General features: G+C 42.0%; 1 protein-coding gene across 1 annotated transcript in view; it reads left to right on the top strand.

Annotated features, from left to right (window-relative positions):
* The window catches only part of LOC105002105 (cytochrome P450 2U1), a 21,012-nt gene extending 1,487 nt beyond the window's left edge, over positions 1–19,525 (top strand). Inside the window, exons 3-6 of the mRNA XM_010858586.1 lie at positions 11,999–12,634; positions 14,385–14,546; positions 16,083–16,250; positions 16,987–19,525. Coding sequence (XP_010856888.1) covers positions 11,999–12,634; positions 14,385–14,546; positions 16,083–16,250; positions 16,987–17,162 — 1,142 coding nt within the window. The 3' untranslated portion in view covers positions 17,163–19,525. The remainder of the gene's footprint in view (positions 1–11,998; positions 12,635–14,384; positions 14,547–16,082; positions 16,251–16,986) is intronic.

The raw sequence follows: 19,525 nt of genomic DNA, 5'->3' as shown, positions 1-19,525 counted from the left end.
CCCTCACTTCTGCAGCAGGTAAGTTAGGCTCCCTTGTTAGAACTTGTTTAATTGCAAAAGTACTTTTCCTTCGCTATCAGTCCTGAGGCTTCAGGATTTTCTAACCTTGGGCCCAAAGTTGTGTCTTCACCACTAGACTGACATCCAGGAGGACAGAGTAATTCCTCGTCCTTCCTGGCGTGCAGTAGCGCAGTAGTATAGTGTGTGTGTGCTCAGTCGTGTCTGACTCTTGGCGACCCCATGGACTGTAGCCCACCAGGCTCCTCTGTCCCTGGAATTTTTCAGATAAGAACGCTGGAGTGGGCTGCCATTCCCTTCTCCAGGGAATCTCCTGACCCAGGGGTTGAACACCTTGTCTCTTGCATCTCCTACATTGGCAGGCAAATACTTCACCATTGTGCCACCTGGAAGTAGGAGCCAGTAACTATTAAGTAAATGAACTGCTGCTTCCCCTTCTTGGAATGTGGCATAAAGAGATTCAGGCTTTTTAGACCCTGATTAAGCCAGATTTTTGCATCAGGATTTTAAATGAATAGTAAAGACGATCTTAATATTTTAATGTTTAAAACATTAATTTTGATATTACTGAAAAACAAATTACACATGTCATAGTCCACACCTCACCCTCTGCACGCCTTCACACAGGCTGCTGCTTCTACCTGGAATTCTCTTCCGATCTCATGGCCACCTGGAGAACTTCTGCCTGCTTTTCTTCTCTCTCTCTCTCTCTTTTTTAATGAGGTGAAGTACAGATAGCATAAAATTTACCATCTTAATCATTTTTAAGCATACAGTTCAGCGTCATTAAGTCAATAACATTGTGAAAGTATCTCCGCTATCTCCAGAACCCTCTTCATCTTTCAAAACTGGAACTTCATACCCATTAAATAAACACTAAACACCCCCGAAACATTAAAGTCTCTAACCTCTGGCAACCATCATTCTATTTTCCATCCTAGGTAATTTATTTAAGTGGAATCATGCAGTATTTATCCTTTTGTGACGGATACATTTCACCTCATACAATGTTCTAAGGGTCATCCATCTTGTGGCACGTGTGAGGATTTTCTTCCTTTTAAGAGTGACTGCTGTTCCATTTAACGTTTGCACTGCACTTTGTTTATCCATTCCTCCTTGATGGACTATTGGGTACTTCTGTCTTTAGACTATTGTGAAAAATGCTGCTGTGAACATGGTGTATCCACAAATAACTGCTCAAAGTGCTGCTGTCAGTTCTTCTGGGTGTAAATCCAGAAATGGAATTGCTTGATCATAGGGAACTCAGTGTTTAATTTTTGAGTGACTGCCATACCATTTTCCATAGCAGCTGCGCCATTTTACATTCCTACCAGCAATGGCCCACATTCCTACCTGCAACGGCCAACATTCCAGTTTCTCCACATCCTCACCAATACTTGCGCTCTGTTTCCTCATACCTGCTTCAATGTCTCCTCTCTGAGGATGTGTTCTATGACATATTTCTCTACCCTCCCAGGCAGAGGTGCGCTACTCTTTTCTCTGTGATACCACTGTTTTCAGTTAAACTCTCATCCCATTCCCTACCAGTCAGTCAATAAGTCTCATCAGTTCCTACTGCAGCTACATCCATGTGCTGTATCCATTCACTTTTACCCATCTCCAGCTTATCCAAGCTACAGTCAGTTCTCATCTCTTACTGCAGAAACCTCTTAACTAGCCTGCTTGCTTCTGCTCCAATCATTCATATATACATCAATCAAAGGGATCTCTTAAAAGAAAAACAAAAAACTACGAATCAGAACAAATCATGTCACTCTACCACTGAAACCAATTGCTTCTGACCCCGTTCTGTACCCTAAAGGGTCTGGCGTCTGTTTGCTTTTTGGACTTTATGTTTTTCTACTCATACCTTCCTTGTACATTTCAAATACAGTGTCTGCTCTGGACACACTAAGCTGCTTCCTGGCAAGTTGGTGACTGCTTCAGGCTACTGGGTTTTGTTATCCTTGGGCCTGGAATAACTTTGTACTTGGCTGACTCTTTATCATCTCTTAAGTCAAGTGTCACCTTTCACTTCTAGTTTAGACACTGTCCAATATCATAACTTAATCTCATTCATATTTCACCAAACTCATTCATTGAACATTTTGAAAGCATTTAGCCTATTACCAACCCCACCTCCCTCCAGAACGTGACCTCTGTGAGGGTAAAGACTTAGGTCATTTTAACCACTGCACCCCCACTAATTGGCACAGAGTAAGTAGTCAAGAAATGAATGAACGCGTGCACCAAGCACCTACTGTTGTACTGACCACATTGTATTGTCGCTTTTGTTGCTTGTCTGTCTTTTCCTCCTGATTTTTTAAAGGTAAGAATTAGATTTTCTTCGTTGAGGTCCTTCTTGGTGGATGTATAGTTTGGTCAATAATCCGTAATAAGGAAGGTGGTTTTTTTTTTAATTGGAAGATAATTGCTTTACAATTCTGTGCTGGTTTCTGCCATACATCAACATGAGTCAGTCACAGGCTCCCCCTTAAACCTCCCTCCTATCTGCCCCCTTGTCCTACCCCTCTAGACTGTCACGGAGCCCTGGGCTGAGCTCCATGTGTCAGCAGCGAATCCCCACCGGCTCTGTTTTGCATATGGTAGCGTGTGTGTTTCCGTGCTGCTCTCTCCATGCGTCCCCCACCGCCACTGTGTCCACAAGCCTGTCCTCTGTGTCTGTGTCCACTGCTGCCCTGCAGATAGGCTCATCAGCACCGTCTTTCCAGATGCCATCAGATCAGATCAGTCGCTCAGTCGTGTCCGACTCTTTGCGACCCCGTGAATCGCAGCACACCAGGCCTCCCTGTCCATCACCAACTCCCGGAGTTCACTGAGACTCACGTCCATCGAGTCAGTGATGCCATCCAGCCATCTCATCCTCTGTCGTCCCCTTCTCCCTCTGCCCCCAATCCCTCCCAGCATCAGAGTCTTTTCCAATGAGTCAACTCTTCACATGAGGTGGCCAAAGTACTGGAGTTTCAGCTTTAGCATCATTCCTTCCAAAGAACACCCAGGGCTGATCTCCTTCAAAATGGACTGGTTGGATCTCCTTGCAGTCCAAGGGACTCTCAAGAGTCTTCTCCAACACCACAGTTCAAAAGCATCAATTCTTCGGCACTCAGCTTTCTTTATAGTCCAACTCTCACATCCATACATGACCACAGGAAAAACCATAGCCTTGACTAGACGAACCTTTGTTGGCAAAGTAATGTCATATACATGCGTTAATATACAATGTTTGTCTTTCTCCTTTTGACTCACTCACTCTGTACAATAGGCTCTGTCTCTTGGGGGAATTAATACTTTAAGTGAAGCACCAAATTATCCCTGGCTCTCAAGACTTCCCTAAATAAGGAGGGATCTAATAACAAGCTGTGATCCAACTATACTTAAAAACTGCCTTATTAGATATAATAAGGTAGTTATTATACATAAATATATTGTAAGGCATTTATTATTATACATAATAAGGTAGTTATATATAATGCGGTTATTATTACATATATAAGGTAGTTGTTATATATAACAAGGCAGTTTTTAAGTATTAGTTGGATCACAGTTTGTTATTAGATCCCTCCTTATGGGGAAAGTCTTGGGTGCCCAGGATAATTTGCTGCTGCAGTGTCTGACCTAAAAGTATTAATTCCCCCAAGACACAGCTAGGACTTCTCAGGTGATGCTGCTCTGGTGTTCTGGTGGATGTATGTTGGGCAAATGTGCTGGAAGAAATTTCTGTTGCTAGTGAAGGTGATTGACAGGAGAAGGTAAAGCAAGAACCATATGTAACAAGGGAAATGCTTATGGATTTTACTTGGAATAAACAATAGGCCATCTGCACAGGAAAATGTAGATAGTCAAGGAATCTTTTAATGGAATTGTTTCAAAGGTGAAGAATAAAATGGGAGAAGGTAAATTTATCTCAAGATTACCATCAAGGGATAAAGGAGCAGATGAGTTCTGGGTTGACTTCATAGATCTAGAAGTGGATGGCATGGTCAGCTTGAAGGAGATTGGCCACAGGAGTGAAAGGCTGAGAGACTCAGCAAGATTTGAGGAATGCCCAGGCATTCCTCACTCCCTGCTCACTCCCTTCAGTGTCATTTCCAACAGAAACATTATAAAATGTGAAAATGTAAAATATAAAAGCCAGAAGGAGGATGTGTAGGCTATAAGAGAAGGTGATATTAGGAACTGGAGACCAATAGTGTTATTAAATGTTTCTTACAAGAAATTGTTTTTAAAGAATTTCGCTACTAAAGTGGGTGAGACTAGCAGAGAAGGAATGTTTCATGAACAGTGATGTGCTAGAAATTGTTCACTTAACACATTGTCAACGAGTTCTAGCATGTAGGAAAGTTATTTGAGTTTTTCAAATGATTGTGCTTAGACAAGTTGATGTTGTTTTTAAACATAAAAACTATAGTCAGCTAGATAGGCCATAAAGATGTTCTACGTTAGCTATGCCCATCAAACCTATTGATCCATCTGATTCTGTTCCTGAGCAGGAATAGTTAATAAAGCTACAAAGTCAGGTTAAGAGGTACACACTACTAGGTATGAAATAAATAAGCTACAAGGGTATATTGTACATTACAAGGAATATAGCCAATATTAATAATAATGTTAAATGGAGTATATTTTAAAAATACAGAATCATCTTGTATACCTGAAACTAATTTTGTATACCTGAAATTAATATTGTAAATCAACTGTACTTCAAATAAAAGAAGTTTATTAAGTCAGAGCCAAGTCTACCCAAGAAGTACTTTACTTACCAGAATGGCATAGTTTGAAAACCTCAAGGCAAAACTAATAAATGTAAATTATTCCAAAGTGGTATCACCATGGAATACCTGACTGAAACACTTGAGTCCTTCTCCTGCATTTTTCAGGTTATAACTAGAGAATAGAGGGTTTTAGAAGGGCTTTTCTCTGTAGTGGTGAAAATGGGAGAATGGGCATCTCAGGGTAGCTCCTGATTCTTGGAAAAGTTGGTTCACAGTAAGAAAGAAGAAAGGCAGGCAGGCAGAAAGAAGTGAAAGGGGGTGCGGAGAGAAGGAGTTCTGTGATGTTTAGTCCTCTCTGAGGTGGTGACACCCAGCTCTTTCTGCTTTTTTATTCCGTCCACAGCCTACTTGGCCTTTTTGCCAAACTAGCTTGAGGGTATGTTTTGTCATTTCCAAACCAGAGTCCTGATTTTGCTTTGCAGTCATTTTTATTTTTCAGTGGTTTTTATCCCCTTGAGATGAAGTCTTTGTAGACAACCATTGTATACATAAGAAAATAGTGTGAAGTCACTCAGTCGTGTCCAGCTCTTTGCGATCCTGTGGACTGTAGGCCACCAGGCTCCTCTGTCCATGGGATTTCCCAGGCAAGAATACTGGAGTGGGTTGCCATTTCCTTCTCCAGGGGATCTTCCTGACCCAGGGATCAAACCCGGGTCTCCCTCATTGCAGGCAGATGCTTTAACCTCTGAGCCACCAATGTCAAAAAAAAAAAGAAAAAAAAAGAATGGAGGTGTCAACAATTGGAAGATGTGCCTGAACCTCTTCCAAACACTCTAAGACTCTAAGCCATTCTGGCTTCCCGACCAGGGTATTTTACAAGGTTTGAAACCTGATGCCATGAATTCTGTCCATGCCTCTCATCCCTGACATTCTCAGACACTGTCTCCTTGGACACCTCTTACGTCTTGCACTTCATATCTGTCGAAGTGAAAGTGTTAGTCTCTCAGTTGTGTCCGACTTTTGCAACCCCATGGACTGTAGCCTGCCAGGCTCCTCTGTCCCTGGAATTCTCCAGGTAAGAATACTGGAGTGGGTTGCCATTTCCTACTCCAGGGGATCTTCCTGACCCAGGGATCAAACCCAGGTCTCCTGCATGTGAGGCAGATTCTTTACCATCTGAGCTACTGGGGAAGTCCTCATATCTGTCAAGTTGCTGTCAATACCCAATGGCCAAGGACCAGCCTCTCTTGAGAGGGTTCCCTCCCTTCCCCCACCTTATCTAAACCTGAATTTTTCCCTAAAGATAAACCAGCCCCTTTTTAACTTTCCCCAAGTTCTTTATTTTTCTAAAATGTGCCTTCATATACATCCTTATTTACAAATGAAGTATCACCCAGATGTCCTGTCTGAGAAGTACTGCTTTCACTCAGCTGACAGGGTGCTCTTTCCCTTGTCTACACTGAAACCTCAGTAGCCTCCAACATACAACATTTAATACAATGTATCCCAACAACGGAACATTCCGTATAGTCCAACATACAGCGTTCAATCCTGTACAGCCCAACAATGCAACACTCAATACCATACATACCACTTATGCAACTTTAGTGCAACCCACCAGACAACATTTCAATAGGCTATGCAACTTCAGTACAGTCCAGCATAAAACAGTAGAGTTGTTGATTTATCCAGTTCCTCAAAAAAACTGAAAGCATCTCGAGAACAGCGACTGTGTCTTTTAAATCCATATGCCCTTAGTAGCTGGCACATAGGGGACTCTAAATAAATATTGGAAAAACTAATAGAGGGCATTTTGCTAGATAAAATGTTTCTAAAATCCAAATGTATGGATTTAAAGATAAGTTTAAAGGTGAGAGTTTGAAAGATGATGAGTAGGTGACACAGACTGAAGACCTAACAAAAGAATAAAATCCCTTGAGAAATAGGACAGACCAGAGATGTCATATGTGACAATGTGACATCTTAAATTAGATGGCAGTTAAAATTAGGATAAAATCCTGAAGTTAGAGTGAGAGACCATATCTTTCCAAGGAAAGAGAAGGGAGCCCAATAACACAGCCTCTGAATGCTGACAGCAGCAAAAGATTGGGCATGGTTCAAGACAGGAAGTGTGATTAAGCTGTGGTTCCCTAGAAAGTAGTTTATGGGGGTTTAGTAAACAAAGAGAGTCTAGTTTCAGGGGTAGTTAATAAATTTTTATTCCTTCTTGAAAATCACACACTACACCAGAGGAACTTTTCACAGAAGCACCTACCCCATCCATGATGAAATGTTCCTATAACCCCGTACCACAACATCTGAAGACAAAAAACGGAGACAGGATTGGCAGATGACTTCAGAGAGTGGTGGGTGACCACCCTTAGGTTTCTGCAGGGGGAGGTACTAATGGAGTGTGGTCCAGTTCTTCCTAAGGAATCCCAGAAAGGCTCAGGAATCGGAGGTACCAGTGATTGCAGGAGATAGGGATGAGCCAGAGAGCTGAAAACAGCAATTGCTAGAAGTGCATATAAACTGTAGTTAGACCAGTTCCTTATCACCACCACCTTCCCTGCAGAAAATAGATGCTTTTGAAGAGCTTTGGATTTTAGTGACCTCTTGGTCAGCCAGTGATTTGAAGTAGGGAGGGGAATGAGGGCAGAGAGATATGACCTTGTACCATGCAAGATGAAAAGCCTGTGCACTGCACCTAGAGAGCAGCCCCCACTCGCCGCAACTAGAGACAGCCGGAGTGCAGCAATGAAGACCCAGTACAGCCCCAAAACGAAAGAAAGAAAGAAAGAATAAGGAAGGCATTACATGATGATAACAGGAACCCTTTTTTTTTAACCAGGAAGATAAAATATTTCTAAATTTGTAGCTGACAATGTTGTCTGGCATATACAACATAGATACATAAAATTTTTGTGTATTTTAATTATATATTTTAATTCTTAAAATATATATATATACACACAACAAAAACTTACATAATTGCAAAAAGAAATTGATAAGTACCATTAGAGCAAAAATATTTTAACATAAGCATTTGAATAGTTGAGAGATCAGGCAGATAAAAACTTGGTAAGGATAAAGAAGATGTGATTCTAACAGTTAGCAGCTTTCTTTGTTGGGAAGGACCTTACAGTGGCAGGCTTGGTGTATTTTTACCTGTAGTGGATCATTTTTTAGTGCTCTCGTCCTTCATATGAAAAAAAGATTTAATAAGGTCATGTAACAATATGCAAAAATCACTATCTTTTCGGTTTCTTCTTTAGTTTCAAAGTGACAATTTTACAATGCTACATTTCAATTGTATTGGATACATGTATATGTGTGGCTGAGTCCCTTTGGCTGTTCACCTGAAATTATCACATTGTTCATTGGCCTGGTGTGCTGCGATTCATGGAGTCGCAAAGAGTCAGACATGACTGAGCGACTGAACTGAACTGATAACTCCAATATAAAATTAAAAGTTTTTTTTAAATTTCAAAAAAAGAGGACCTTATACCCAACAATTGCTTATATAAAAATTCTTCCCTACTTTATTTGGAGATTTATTAAAATTGATCACATTCTAGACTAAAAAGCTAGCCTCATCGATGTAAAAAATCAGCATAAGCCAGTTAACCTAGGTGGCAAAAGAGAATAACAGAAGAAAAACTTTATACTTCAAATGTATTGAAAAGACATGCAAACAATACTTGTGGACCGCAGCTTAAGTGGATCTCAGAGGCAACTGTAGAGCCTTGAAAAGTGAAAGTGTTAGTCTCTCAATAGCGTTGGACTCTTTGCAACTCCATGGACTATAGCCCAAGGCTCCTCTGTCCATGGGATTCCCCACGCAAGAATACTGGAGTGGGTAGCCATTCCCCTCTCCAGGGGATCTTCCCAACCCAGGGGTGTCTCCTGCATTGGCATGCAGATTCTTTACACTGAGCCACCTGGGAAACCCTTGTAGAGCCTTCACTATCCTTTCTTAGGATAAAGGTCTGAAAACTAGTGGGCTACCCTGGTGGCTTAGTGATAAAGAATCTGCATGCTAATGCAGGAAACGTGGGTTTGATTACCCATGTTTCCATGCTAATGTAGGAAATGTGGGTGGGGAAGATCCCCTAGAGAAGGAAATGGCAATACACTCCAGTATTCTTGCCTGGGGAATCCCATGGACAGAGAAGCCTAGCGGGCTACAGTCCATGAGGTCCCAAAGAGTTGGGCACAACTTAGCAACTAAACAACAGCAACAATATACAAGAAAGCAGACTAGAAAACCTGTAATGGAGCTGCCGGCATACAGCAAATGTATGACAGAGGAAGTGGTGTAGATCAGTAGGGAAAAGGAGAAGCTGTTGAATTAATGGTGCTTGAATAACAGATTTTCAGAATAGGGGTAAAGTGGATTCCTTCTTCACAACAAGTAGGAATACCTACTGCTACTGCTGCTAAGTCGCTTCAGTCGTGTCCGACTCTGTGCGACCCCATGGCAGCCCACTGGGCTCCCCCGTCCCTGGGATTCTCCAGGCAAGAACACTGGAGTGGGTTGCCATTTCCTTCTCCAATGCATGAAAGTGAAAGTGAAGTCGCTCAGTCGTGTCCGACTCTTCGAGACTCCATGGACTGCAGCCTACCAGGCTCCTTCATCCATGGGATTTTCCAGGCAAGAGTACTGGAGTGGGGTGCCATCGCCTTCTTCAGGAATACCTAACATAAGTATAAACTCCAGGTAGGCTATAGAGACTTAAATGTCAAAAAGCAAAATGTTTTAATTTTACAAGAAAATAGTTGTGTTTATGAACCTGTGGTAGGAAAAGATTTTTAAAATAAGATACACAGCATAAACCACTAAGAAAAGATTGGTAAATGCAACTACCTTCATATTTAAAATTAGTTTATCAAGTAGTAGCATGAAAACATGAAAAAAAGCAATTCACGTGGTGAAAGACAGTATCTGCTTTGCATGTAGAATATATAAGAAGAAGAAAATTGCACAGTTTATAAGCACAAATCACAGAATAGGAAACTTGGGCAAAAGCCATATGAGAAGCTGTTCCAACTCACTGTAACAGTCAGGGACATGCAAATAAAAATCAGATGAGATACATTTCAGCCCTCTGGCAAAAATAAAATGTCGATAACTGCCAAGTGATGGCAACTATTTGACAAGAGATCGTTAATATACTTCTGGTAGGCACACTTTTGGGGTCTTCTCCACTTTGGAGAGGAGTATGGCAGTATGGCAATGGCACCCCACTCCGGTCCTCTTGCCTGGAAAATCCCATGGACGAAGGAGCCTGGTAGGCTGCAGTCCATGGGGTCGATACAGTCAGACACGACTGAGCGACTTCACTTTCTCTTTTCACTTTCATGCATTGGAGGAGGAAATGGCAACCCACTCCAGTGTTCTTGCCTGGAGAATCCCAGGGACGGGGAAGCCTGGTGGGCTGCCGTCTCTGGGGTTGCACAGAGTCGGACACGACTGACTCGACTTAGAAGCAGCAGTCACATTGAAGGTGTGTGTATTTTAGGACACATCAACATACCGTTAGCAATGTTTTCAAAATTCTGATGGAGGGGGAAAGGTACAATTAATACATGTGCTGAAAATCTTTAGAAAATCTGTCTCTGATGTATCCTTTCCCAGGAAACTACTAGAGGATAGGCTTCAACAAAATTCAGTAGTGAAAGAAGAAAAAGACATAGATTCCAGGGAAATGGGTTCAACACAGGAGGTCCAAAAAGATTTCTACGCTGTGCTGCAACACTTCAGTTGTGTTCAGTTCTTTTTGACCCCGTGGACTGTAGCCTGCCAGGCTCCTCTGTCCATGAGATTCTCCAGGCAAGAATATTGGAGTGGGTTGCCCTGCCCTCCTGCAGGGGATTTTCCCGCCCCAGGGATCAAACCCATGTCTCATTATGTCTCCTGCATTGGCAAGCAGGTTCTTTACCACTAGCACCACCTGGGAAACCCCTACAAAAATTTGTAGTTGATGACAAATGGGAGTCATAAAACACCTAAACAGAAGGCCTAGAAAGAATATCGTATTTGAGCAGATGTGTGGAAGATCCCAGTCAGGAATATGAACCTGATCATTCAAAACAGACCATATGGCTGGTTTTTTTTTTATTGAGAATCATTTTACATAGACAGACTTAACCACTGAGAGAGGTCTTTATTTCATTCTCAGCTGTATTCACAGCATCCCAGTGTCTGGTACATAGTAGGCATTCAGAAATATTCGTTAAGTGAATGAAGCATGTCCTTGAAGGTAGCAGGAATGAAGTAGATGAAAAATAGGAAGGAAGAAGAGCTGGCTGAAACAATAAAGCACACCATGGAAAACAGGAGGATGAAATAAGTGACAGGAAGCAAAGAATATTTGAGAACAATTTGATACAAAATCTGAGAGCAATTCTGTTGGGGTTGATGGTGAAAGATGTATAACATAAGTGAGAATCAAATAAGCTGTGGTTGTGAATGTCCTAGAGTTCAGAGGCTTTTAAATTAGGGCTGTTTGCAACAACAGACATTTTAGATTACTTGCCCGTTCTTTGATCCAAGCTTTGGTGAGCACCGTTCTAATTCAGTTGGGTCATTCACGTATTCAGCGAATACTTAACAAGCTCCTCCTCTGTATGTAGCCCTATGTCAGAAGTTTGGATTTTAATGAGGAGCAAACTCAGATATTATCCCTGCCCTCATGTGCGCTCTGTTACTCTGCTTCTTGTGTTCATAATGTTTAGAATATGCGTGTACCTAGCTTGAGATATTGGAGAAGGAAATGGCGACCCACTCCAGTGTTCTTGCCTGGAGAATCCCAGGGACGGGGGAGCCTGGTGGGCTGCCGTCTATGGGGTCGCACAGAGTCGGACACGACTGAAGTGACTTAGCAGCAGCAGCTTGAGATATTTTCTAAGTCTGGGTTCACTTTAAGAAAATAAGATTTTGAAATTTAGGTAACTCTAGAAATCGAACCTTGTTTTCTCTTATTTCACCTGGAGTTATAATAATAAGCTTTTTAGCAAAGTTTTCTAGTGAAATTAGATATAATTTTTGTTATTAGAAACATACACTATCTGGATAACTAAATTTTGCCAGTCGTTCTTCTTGGCTGGTGGTCCTTACCTATACGTACATGAGCTTTGCACAAGTGACTTGAGAAGTACAAGTCCACTTTATGGTTGGTCGTCTTCAGTGTTAATAATCAAGCTTTGCTGTCTCTCACCTTCTTTCCTTGGTTTTCTTTTTGCAGGGATTGTATTTGCACATTATGGTCCAGTCTGGAGACAACAGAGGAAGTTCTCTCATTCAACTCTTCGTCATTTTGGCTTGGGAAAGCTTAGCTTGGAGCCCAAGATTATTGAGGAGTTCAGATATGTGAAAGAGGAAATGCAAAAGCACGGAGACGCCCCTTTCAATCCTTTCCCCATTGTCAACAACGCCGTCTCTAACATCATTTGCTCTTTGTGCTTTGGTCGGCGCTTTGATTACACCAATAGTGAATTTAAGAAAATGCTTAATTTTATGTCACGAGCATTAGAAGTTTGTCTGAACACCCAGCTCCTCCTGGTCAACATATGCTCCTGGCTTTATTACCTTCCTTTTGGACCATTTAAGGAATTAAGACAGATTGAAAAGGATTTAACCATTTTCCTTAAAAAAATCATCAAAGATCATCGAGAGTCTTTGGATGTAGAGAACCCTCAGGACTTCATAGACATGTATCTTCTCCATGTGGAGGAGGAGAAGAAAAATAATAGCAATAGTGGGTTTGATGAAGATTACTTATTTTACATCATCGGCGATCTCTTCATTGCTGGCACTGATACCACAACTAACTCTTTGCTTTGGTGCCTCCTGTATATGTCAATGCACCCCAACATTCAAGGTAATAAACAGATGTTTTCTTTATTCATGGCAAAACCAGGATATTTAAATCAGGATCAACAACCTTGGTGATCCTGTGGCTCCTATCAATAAGCAACATCTTCAGGCTGGAAAACAAAATGGAAATGCTTGCATCTCATAGGGAATTGGTAAGGTGTTAACAGTGAAACTCCCAAGATTCTAGACAGTGGCACTAAGGCCACAGCTTGCATGCATCTGCTCTAAATCTCTACAGGTCTGATTCTGTGTGAAATCTAGGATGAAGAAAGAACTTTAGAGAAGACTCATTTAGAGTTGAATCATAATCATCTGAACCCATCCATCTTTTTTGAAAGTGAGACCAGAGGCCCAGAGTTCTGTGATTTTCACAAGGTCACAGAGCTAGTTCTACCACATCAATACCAGTAGGTAGTGAATATCAGTGGAAGTTCACAGTGGAAGGACAGGGGGAAGAAGTGTATTCATTTTCCATTGCTCCTACAACAAATAACCACACACTTAGTGACTTAACACAAATTTGTTATCTTAGAGTTCTGTACCTTAGAAGTCTGACACTGTCTCAGTGAGCTAAAATCAAGACATTGGCAGGGCTGCGTGCCTTGCTGGACACTCTGGAGGAGAATCCATCTCCTTGCCATTTCCAGCTTCTTTGGCTGGTGGCCCCGTCGCTCCCATTTTGAAGCCAGCAATCTTGTATCTCTCTGACCATTTTTTCATAGTCATATCTCCCTCTGATTCTAAACTCAACTGGAAAAAGTTCTCCAATTTTAAAACCCATGTAAGTAGACTGTGCACACCGAGAAAATCCAGCATAATCTCCCCAGCTTAAGGTCCTTCGTTTAATCCAAGTCCCTTTACCATATAAGATAGCATATTCACAGGTTCTAAGGGATTATGGACATCTTGGGGGACCATTGTCTGCCTACTGTAGATGGGATTTTGCCTACCTACATTCATTAACTATTGATGAGTAGCAGATTATCCCAAAATTTAGCATCTTAACAACCATTCATTATGTCACATAGTTTCTGAGGATCAGGAGTTTGGAGCAGCTTAGGCTGGATGTTCTGCATAGGATTTCTTAGGAAATTATAATCATGATGGTGGCCGGGGTGACAAATACCTGTAGACTTGACTAGGACTAGAGGATCCTCTAGCAAGATGATTCACCCACATGACTGCTGGTGGGCCTTACCCTTCAGACCTTGACTTGGCTGCCAGCTTCTCCCAGAATGAATGACTCGAGAGTGAGTGGTCCACACAAAAGCCATGGTGGTCAACTCTAACCCAAGCTCAGAATGGTCATACCACTACTTCTCCCTATTCTATTGGTAACAGAGACCAGTTTGGTATAAAGTGGGAGGGGACAGCACAAAGATGTGACCACCAAGAAGTGGGGTCACGGGGGGTCATGTTGAGCTGTCACACGTCATCACAGGTAAAAGTTTAGAGAGCCAGTTCTAAGCTGATACGAGAGAGTGATTCAGACTGGTCCTGAATCCAGTGCACCTTCCCCTTGGCCCCTCTGTCTGCTGTGCCATGCTCCATTAAGCGTCCCAGGCTGGTACAGAGTCCCTGGGACCAGCTGCCTCTACTGGGATATCTGAGCGGTGCTTCATTTCACGGAGGCTAAGTCAGCTTCTATTGCTGACTTCCCAGCTGGGCAGGTGTGGTGATGGGAAGTGTGCATGGGAGGGCAGTCTCTCCTGGCTTATCCTTTGGATTCTGCTTTCCTTTTTTTTTTTGTATAGAAAAGATTCATGAAGAAATTGCAAGGGTCATTGGTGCTGACCGCGCCCCCTCCCTCACTGACAAGGCGCAGATGCCCTACACAGAAGCCACCATCATGGAGGTGCAGAGGCTGAGCACTGTGGTGCCGCTCTCCATCCCTCACATGACCTCAGAGAAAACAGGCAAGTCCAGGGCCTTCCTCCTCGGAATGCCCTTGAGGGGAACCCAGCCCCTTCACCCAGAGGACCTGAGGTGAGGGTGCAGCCGGGGTTTGGCATGGTCATGGATAATCAAATGTCCAGGGGATGCTTCAGCCTCGCTGTCCCTGTTTGCTGTACTGGCTGGCATTCCAGCACTGGCTGACTGGTAAACAGCTCTCTTGGCTTCAGAGCATGCTCATGTACACTGGTCAGGCAAATTCTTCCCTTTAAGGTGGCTGTATTGGCAGATACAATAGTTAACAAAGGTCCCTCTCAGTCCTTCTGTTCTTGGAGGTCCGAAGAGCTAGCCTAAATTTGGAATTAAGGAGTTCAACTGGGAATTATCCTGCATCGTTTTTAACAATTCTGCAACTGAAGCACAAATGGTGAAGAATTAGAAGAGCCCATCTGATTCTGAGGGCACATATTTCAGCCTCTCATCTACAGTGACATACAGGCTCTCAGACTGTAAATGTCCTTCATAGCCAGGAGTTGTCCTCTGGAGACAGCCTGTGATGAAATGGCCTTGCATCTACTTATAAGACAATTGTAGGAGGCAATCACTTATAAATGACATTGGATCACTCAACAGTTGGGTGGAAATTAGATACGAAGTATGTGCGGCATCTTTGGGGCATTGTTTAAAGTACATATGATCTTGTCAGCTGGTGAGAGCCAGTGCTGATGTCCTGTTATATCCCTTTAGTTTACCTTCTTCATTGCATTGTTGTGTGGACATAAAAGACTGTGAGCTGTAAATTATATATAAGAATTACTGTTGTCTGAAGTGAAGAGAAGTGAAAGTCGCTCAAGTCATGTCTGACTCTTTGCGACTCTGTGGACTGTAGCCTGCCAGGCTCCTCTGTCCATGGAATTCTCCAGACAAGAATGGAGTGGGTAGCTATTCCCTTCTCCAGGGGATCTTCCCGACCCAGGATCAAACACAGGTCTCCTGCATTGTGGGCAGATTCTTTACCACCTGAGTTTAGTTGCTAAGTTATGTTTGACTCTTTGTGACTCCATGGAGTGTGGCTGCCAGGCTCCTCTGTCCATGGGATTTTCCAGTCAAGAATACAGGAGTGGGTTACCATGCCCTCTTCCAGGGGATCTTCCCAACCCAGGGATCAAACCTGTGTCTCGTGCATTGGCAGGTGGGTTCTTTACCACTGAGCCACCAGGGAGGAATTTATAATTTTTTGGAACAGTTTACTTGACATGCCACATGATTTCTATTTTAATGTTTCTCTTAATTATAATTTTTAATGGTTTGATTGGGTTTATTAACTCAGCATGCATCAGAGCAGCTCCTGTGCTCTGTCTTAGGCTGAGTCTAGGGATCGTGTGGAGACGATGACAGTTAATGAGGTCTTTTCCCTGCCCTCAAAGTACCTGAAAGTTTACTCTCAGCAGCTTAAGAACCTAGATACATAACTAGCTCTTTTTTTTCAAACAGTGATGTTTACTGAGAGCTATTAGTAAAAGCATGTTGAATGATTCTGTGGTTTTGTTCTGTTTTAGTGCTCCAAGGTTTTACCATTCCTAAAGGCACAATAATATTACCCAACCTATGGTCAGTACACAGAGACCCAGCCATCTGGGAGAAACCAAATGATTTCTACCCTGATCGATTTCTGGATGATCAAGGACAACTTATTAAAAAGGAAACGTTTATTCCTTTTGGGATAGGTCAGTTAAACTTTTATTTTCTTAATGGTATAATTAAGAAAGAAGTAGAACCAGAAGAATCTTTTATTATTTCATGATATTGTTTTAAAAATGTGTCTTTCTTGACAAGCCAATATATGAGAGAAATAATTTAGATAATGCATCTCCACTATGTTCATTTCATATTTAAAAAAATGAAAGCAGTTGATTTTAAATCGTTAAACGTGACTAGAAATCTTCCTTTTTGCATTGTCCAGGTGATTGTTGAAGTCCCAGAGAACTATTAGAGTTAAGAGCAGCTTTCGACCTGCCTGAATGGTGGGTAAGAGGGTGGGATCTCTGATCTCAGCAGTTACTCTTTTAGGTCCCTAGATGAGGGCAAGGAGGCTTCTTTCTATAGAAAAGGAATGCTCCGGAGATTCTCACGTGATGTCTCTTCTCTTCAATCTTCCAGGTAAGAGCAGGGAAAGAGATAAGTAGGTATGGAGGAGGAGACGAGGTAGCCCGCCTTGTTGGGTCCATCTCCAGTTTCTATCTAGGATGAGCATAGATTTTTGTGAGGAGTCAGCTAAAATGTGAACTTGGTAAAAATTCTAATAGACTATGGGAAGCCCTGGGGTATATGTGGCAATTTTATTTCAAACTTCTCAGTGTCTGCCTTTAAAACACTCAATTTAGAGTTTTTGTATAAATGTATCCCTTTTGAGGTAGGAAAAGGGGTGGTCTTGTAATCCCTTTTTTCTGGTCTTATTTTTAGGGAAGCGGGTGTGTATGGGAGAGCAGCTGGCAAAGATGGAGTTGTTCCTGATGTTCGTGAGCCTAATGCAGAGTTTCACGTTTGTTTTGCCTAAGGATTCAAAGCCAATCCTGACTGGGAAGTATGGTCTAACTTTAGCCCCACATCCATTTAATATAATCATTTCAAAGAGATAAAGAACATCTCCATGAAGAGATGGTGCAGAGAATGTAAATACACATCCTTCTAAACAGCCTTCCTTCTGTAATTGACAGTGGATCTGGCAACTCTGAAAATCTAGGTTGGCCTCAGATCAGAGAGAGATTGGAAAGAGGGTCGAACATGGGGACTTTTGCTTTTGAGGGGGGGTTCCTCTGCAGGAAACTTCAGCCATTTCAGTAATGCATGTGACTTGGGGGATTGCGACCAAAGTAGTGGATGGGGAAGCAGGCAATATGGATTTTTATGCCCAGTGGGCTCCACCAGTGGGCATTTCATCTCATCTCTCAGTGCCTCAGTCTTTCCACATGGAAGGCAGTGGTAACAAAACCTGCCTCATATCTTGGCATGCATGTGTGCATGCTAAGTCACTTCAGTGGTCTCCAACTCTGTGATCCTATGGACTGCCTGCCAGGCTCCTGTGTCCATGCGATTCTCCAGACAAGAATACTAGAATGGGTTGCCATTCCCTTCTCCAGGGGATCGTCCAGACCCACGGATCAAACCTGGGTCTCCTGCGGCTCCTGCATTGCAGGCAGATTCTTTACCACTGAGCTACTGCAGACACTCATCTCGGCTTGAACGATGGTCAAATGCCCCATATCTTTACTGACATCACTAAGATGCTGTTAAGTTCTGGAGAACAAATCCGGGAGAAGGAAGACCTACCTGTTTAAGACCCATGGCAACATGAAAGTGGTGTTCAGACTTTAATGCTTCATCAGAGAAGGATGTGGGCTTGAGTGACAATGAATTAGAACTTATCTTGGAACAGAGTTTATGTCAGTTTTAGGGGACTTGTTATCATTACCCTTTTACGATTTTAGTTTTTACTTTTTGTAGACATAGGATGAAGAGAACCCTTGTTCAGTATGTTGAGGAATGGATATGGTCTGAATGTATATGTTTGCCTTCTCTGTCAACTACATCAACAGTGAGCCTAGATGAAGAAGTGGCTTCATGGCAGGATTCCTTTCTGCTGTCTTTACCCACAAGGATGTAGCTCTAGCTTTTAACTTGAGCCCTGAATAGTGAGCTCAGGAATTTTGATACTAGGATTAATAAGGGAAGGATTTGAGCTGTACTGCACGTTCCTTTCCTGTTCTTCCTTCCTGCCACTAGGCCTAACATATCTCATCCTTGAAGACTCACAAAGACAGGAAGGCATTCTTTTGCTTATTAAGATAACTAAATTGTTTCTTAATAAATAAGCTCCTTCTGAAAGACCAGTTCTCGAAAAAGGTAACGCCCTCTTTCAGGAGGTGTTTGGAAATATGGGGGTGTGTTTTTCGTTATCATAATCATGGGGGTGCTACTGGCCTTTTTTGCTGCCACGAAGCCAGGATGATAAATGTCTGAGCAGTCCTAGACAGTGAAGAGCAGACCTATCCACAGAGAACATGCCCCAAAAGTGGCCAGGCCTTTCCTTTATTCTCCCATTATATTCCGTATATAGAAGGAATCGTGATATAATATGAGCAGCTGTTCTTTTTGAGCCTTCCTCATTCTGGCAACATATTTTATGCTTCAGTTGAATACTTATGTAATTCTTACAGACTGTCCAGTCACAGGATGATATTTTGTAGCTATGAAGCTCAAGCTTAGAGAAGCTAAGGACTTCGTGTAGTTATTAATAAGAAGTACCACTGTTTGTTTCAAACCTACCAGTTTATAACAGGAGAGTTCTTCCTGTACCACTTCTTGGTACTTCCTCCACTAGATCCCATAGCAGCCTATCTCTCTGCATTTTCAACATGGATAAATGACATACAGGCCAATCTTTAGGTGCCTTGAGCATTTTTTGTTAATTAAAATAGAAAACCTAATGAATGAAATGCCTAGGCACTGTGAGTGAATGGAGAGTTTGTTGTGCAGATCTTGGATGGATGGTGTGGGTTACCCTGCGTCATGAGCAGGGCAGTTTGTTCCTCATTTGAAATTGCATATGCTTTGGAATTGCACTATTAACTTTGCATTAGCAAATTTATTACTCCTCGATTTATAAATACATTTTCAGTATTCCCTAAACAGTTTGCAGCTAATTTGAGAAAAAAAACTATTCTGTGAGAGTATGTTGAAATAAGATGTTTATTAAACTTTAAAACAATGCCTTAAACTGTAGCATTTTAAAAACATCTGTTTATGGCAAATCACTGCAAAGACTTAGTGCTTTCCTCCCATGTGTTGATGTTTTACGATTTTGTACTTTATGATTTACTTGAAGTGTAAAAAGAATAGTACTTTGTTTGGTAATTCTGCCTGATACCTACTTTTAGTCCTCATAGTGAACATAATTTTTGATGTTTTTATTAAACTTTTAATTTTAACTAAGATAGTGTCA

Source organism: Bison bison, unplaced genomic scaffold, assembly GCF_000754665.1.
Source record: "Bison bison bison isolate TAMUID 2011002044 unplaced genomic scaffold, Bison_UMD1.0 scf7180017864389, whole genome shotgun sequence".
NCBI lineage: Eukaryota > Metazoa > Chordata > Mammalia > Artiodactyla > Bovidae > Bison > Bison bison.
Note: the sequence above shows the minus strand (reverse complement) of the source record. Positions and strands in the feature narration are given on the sequence as shown.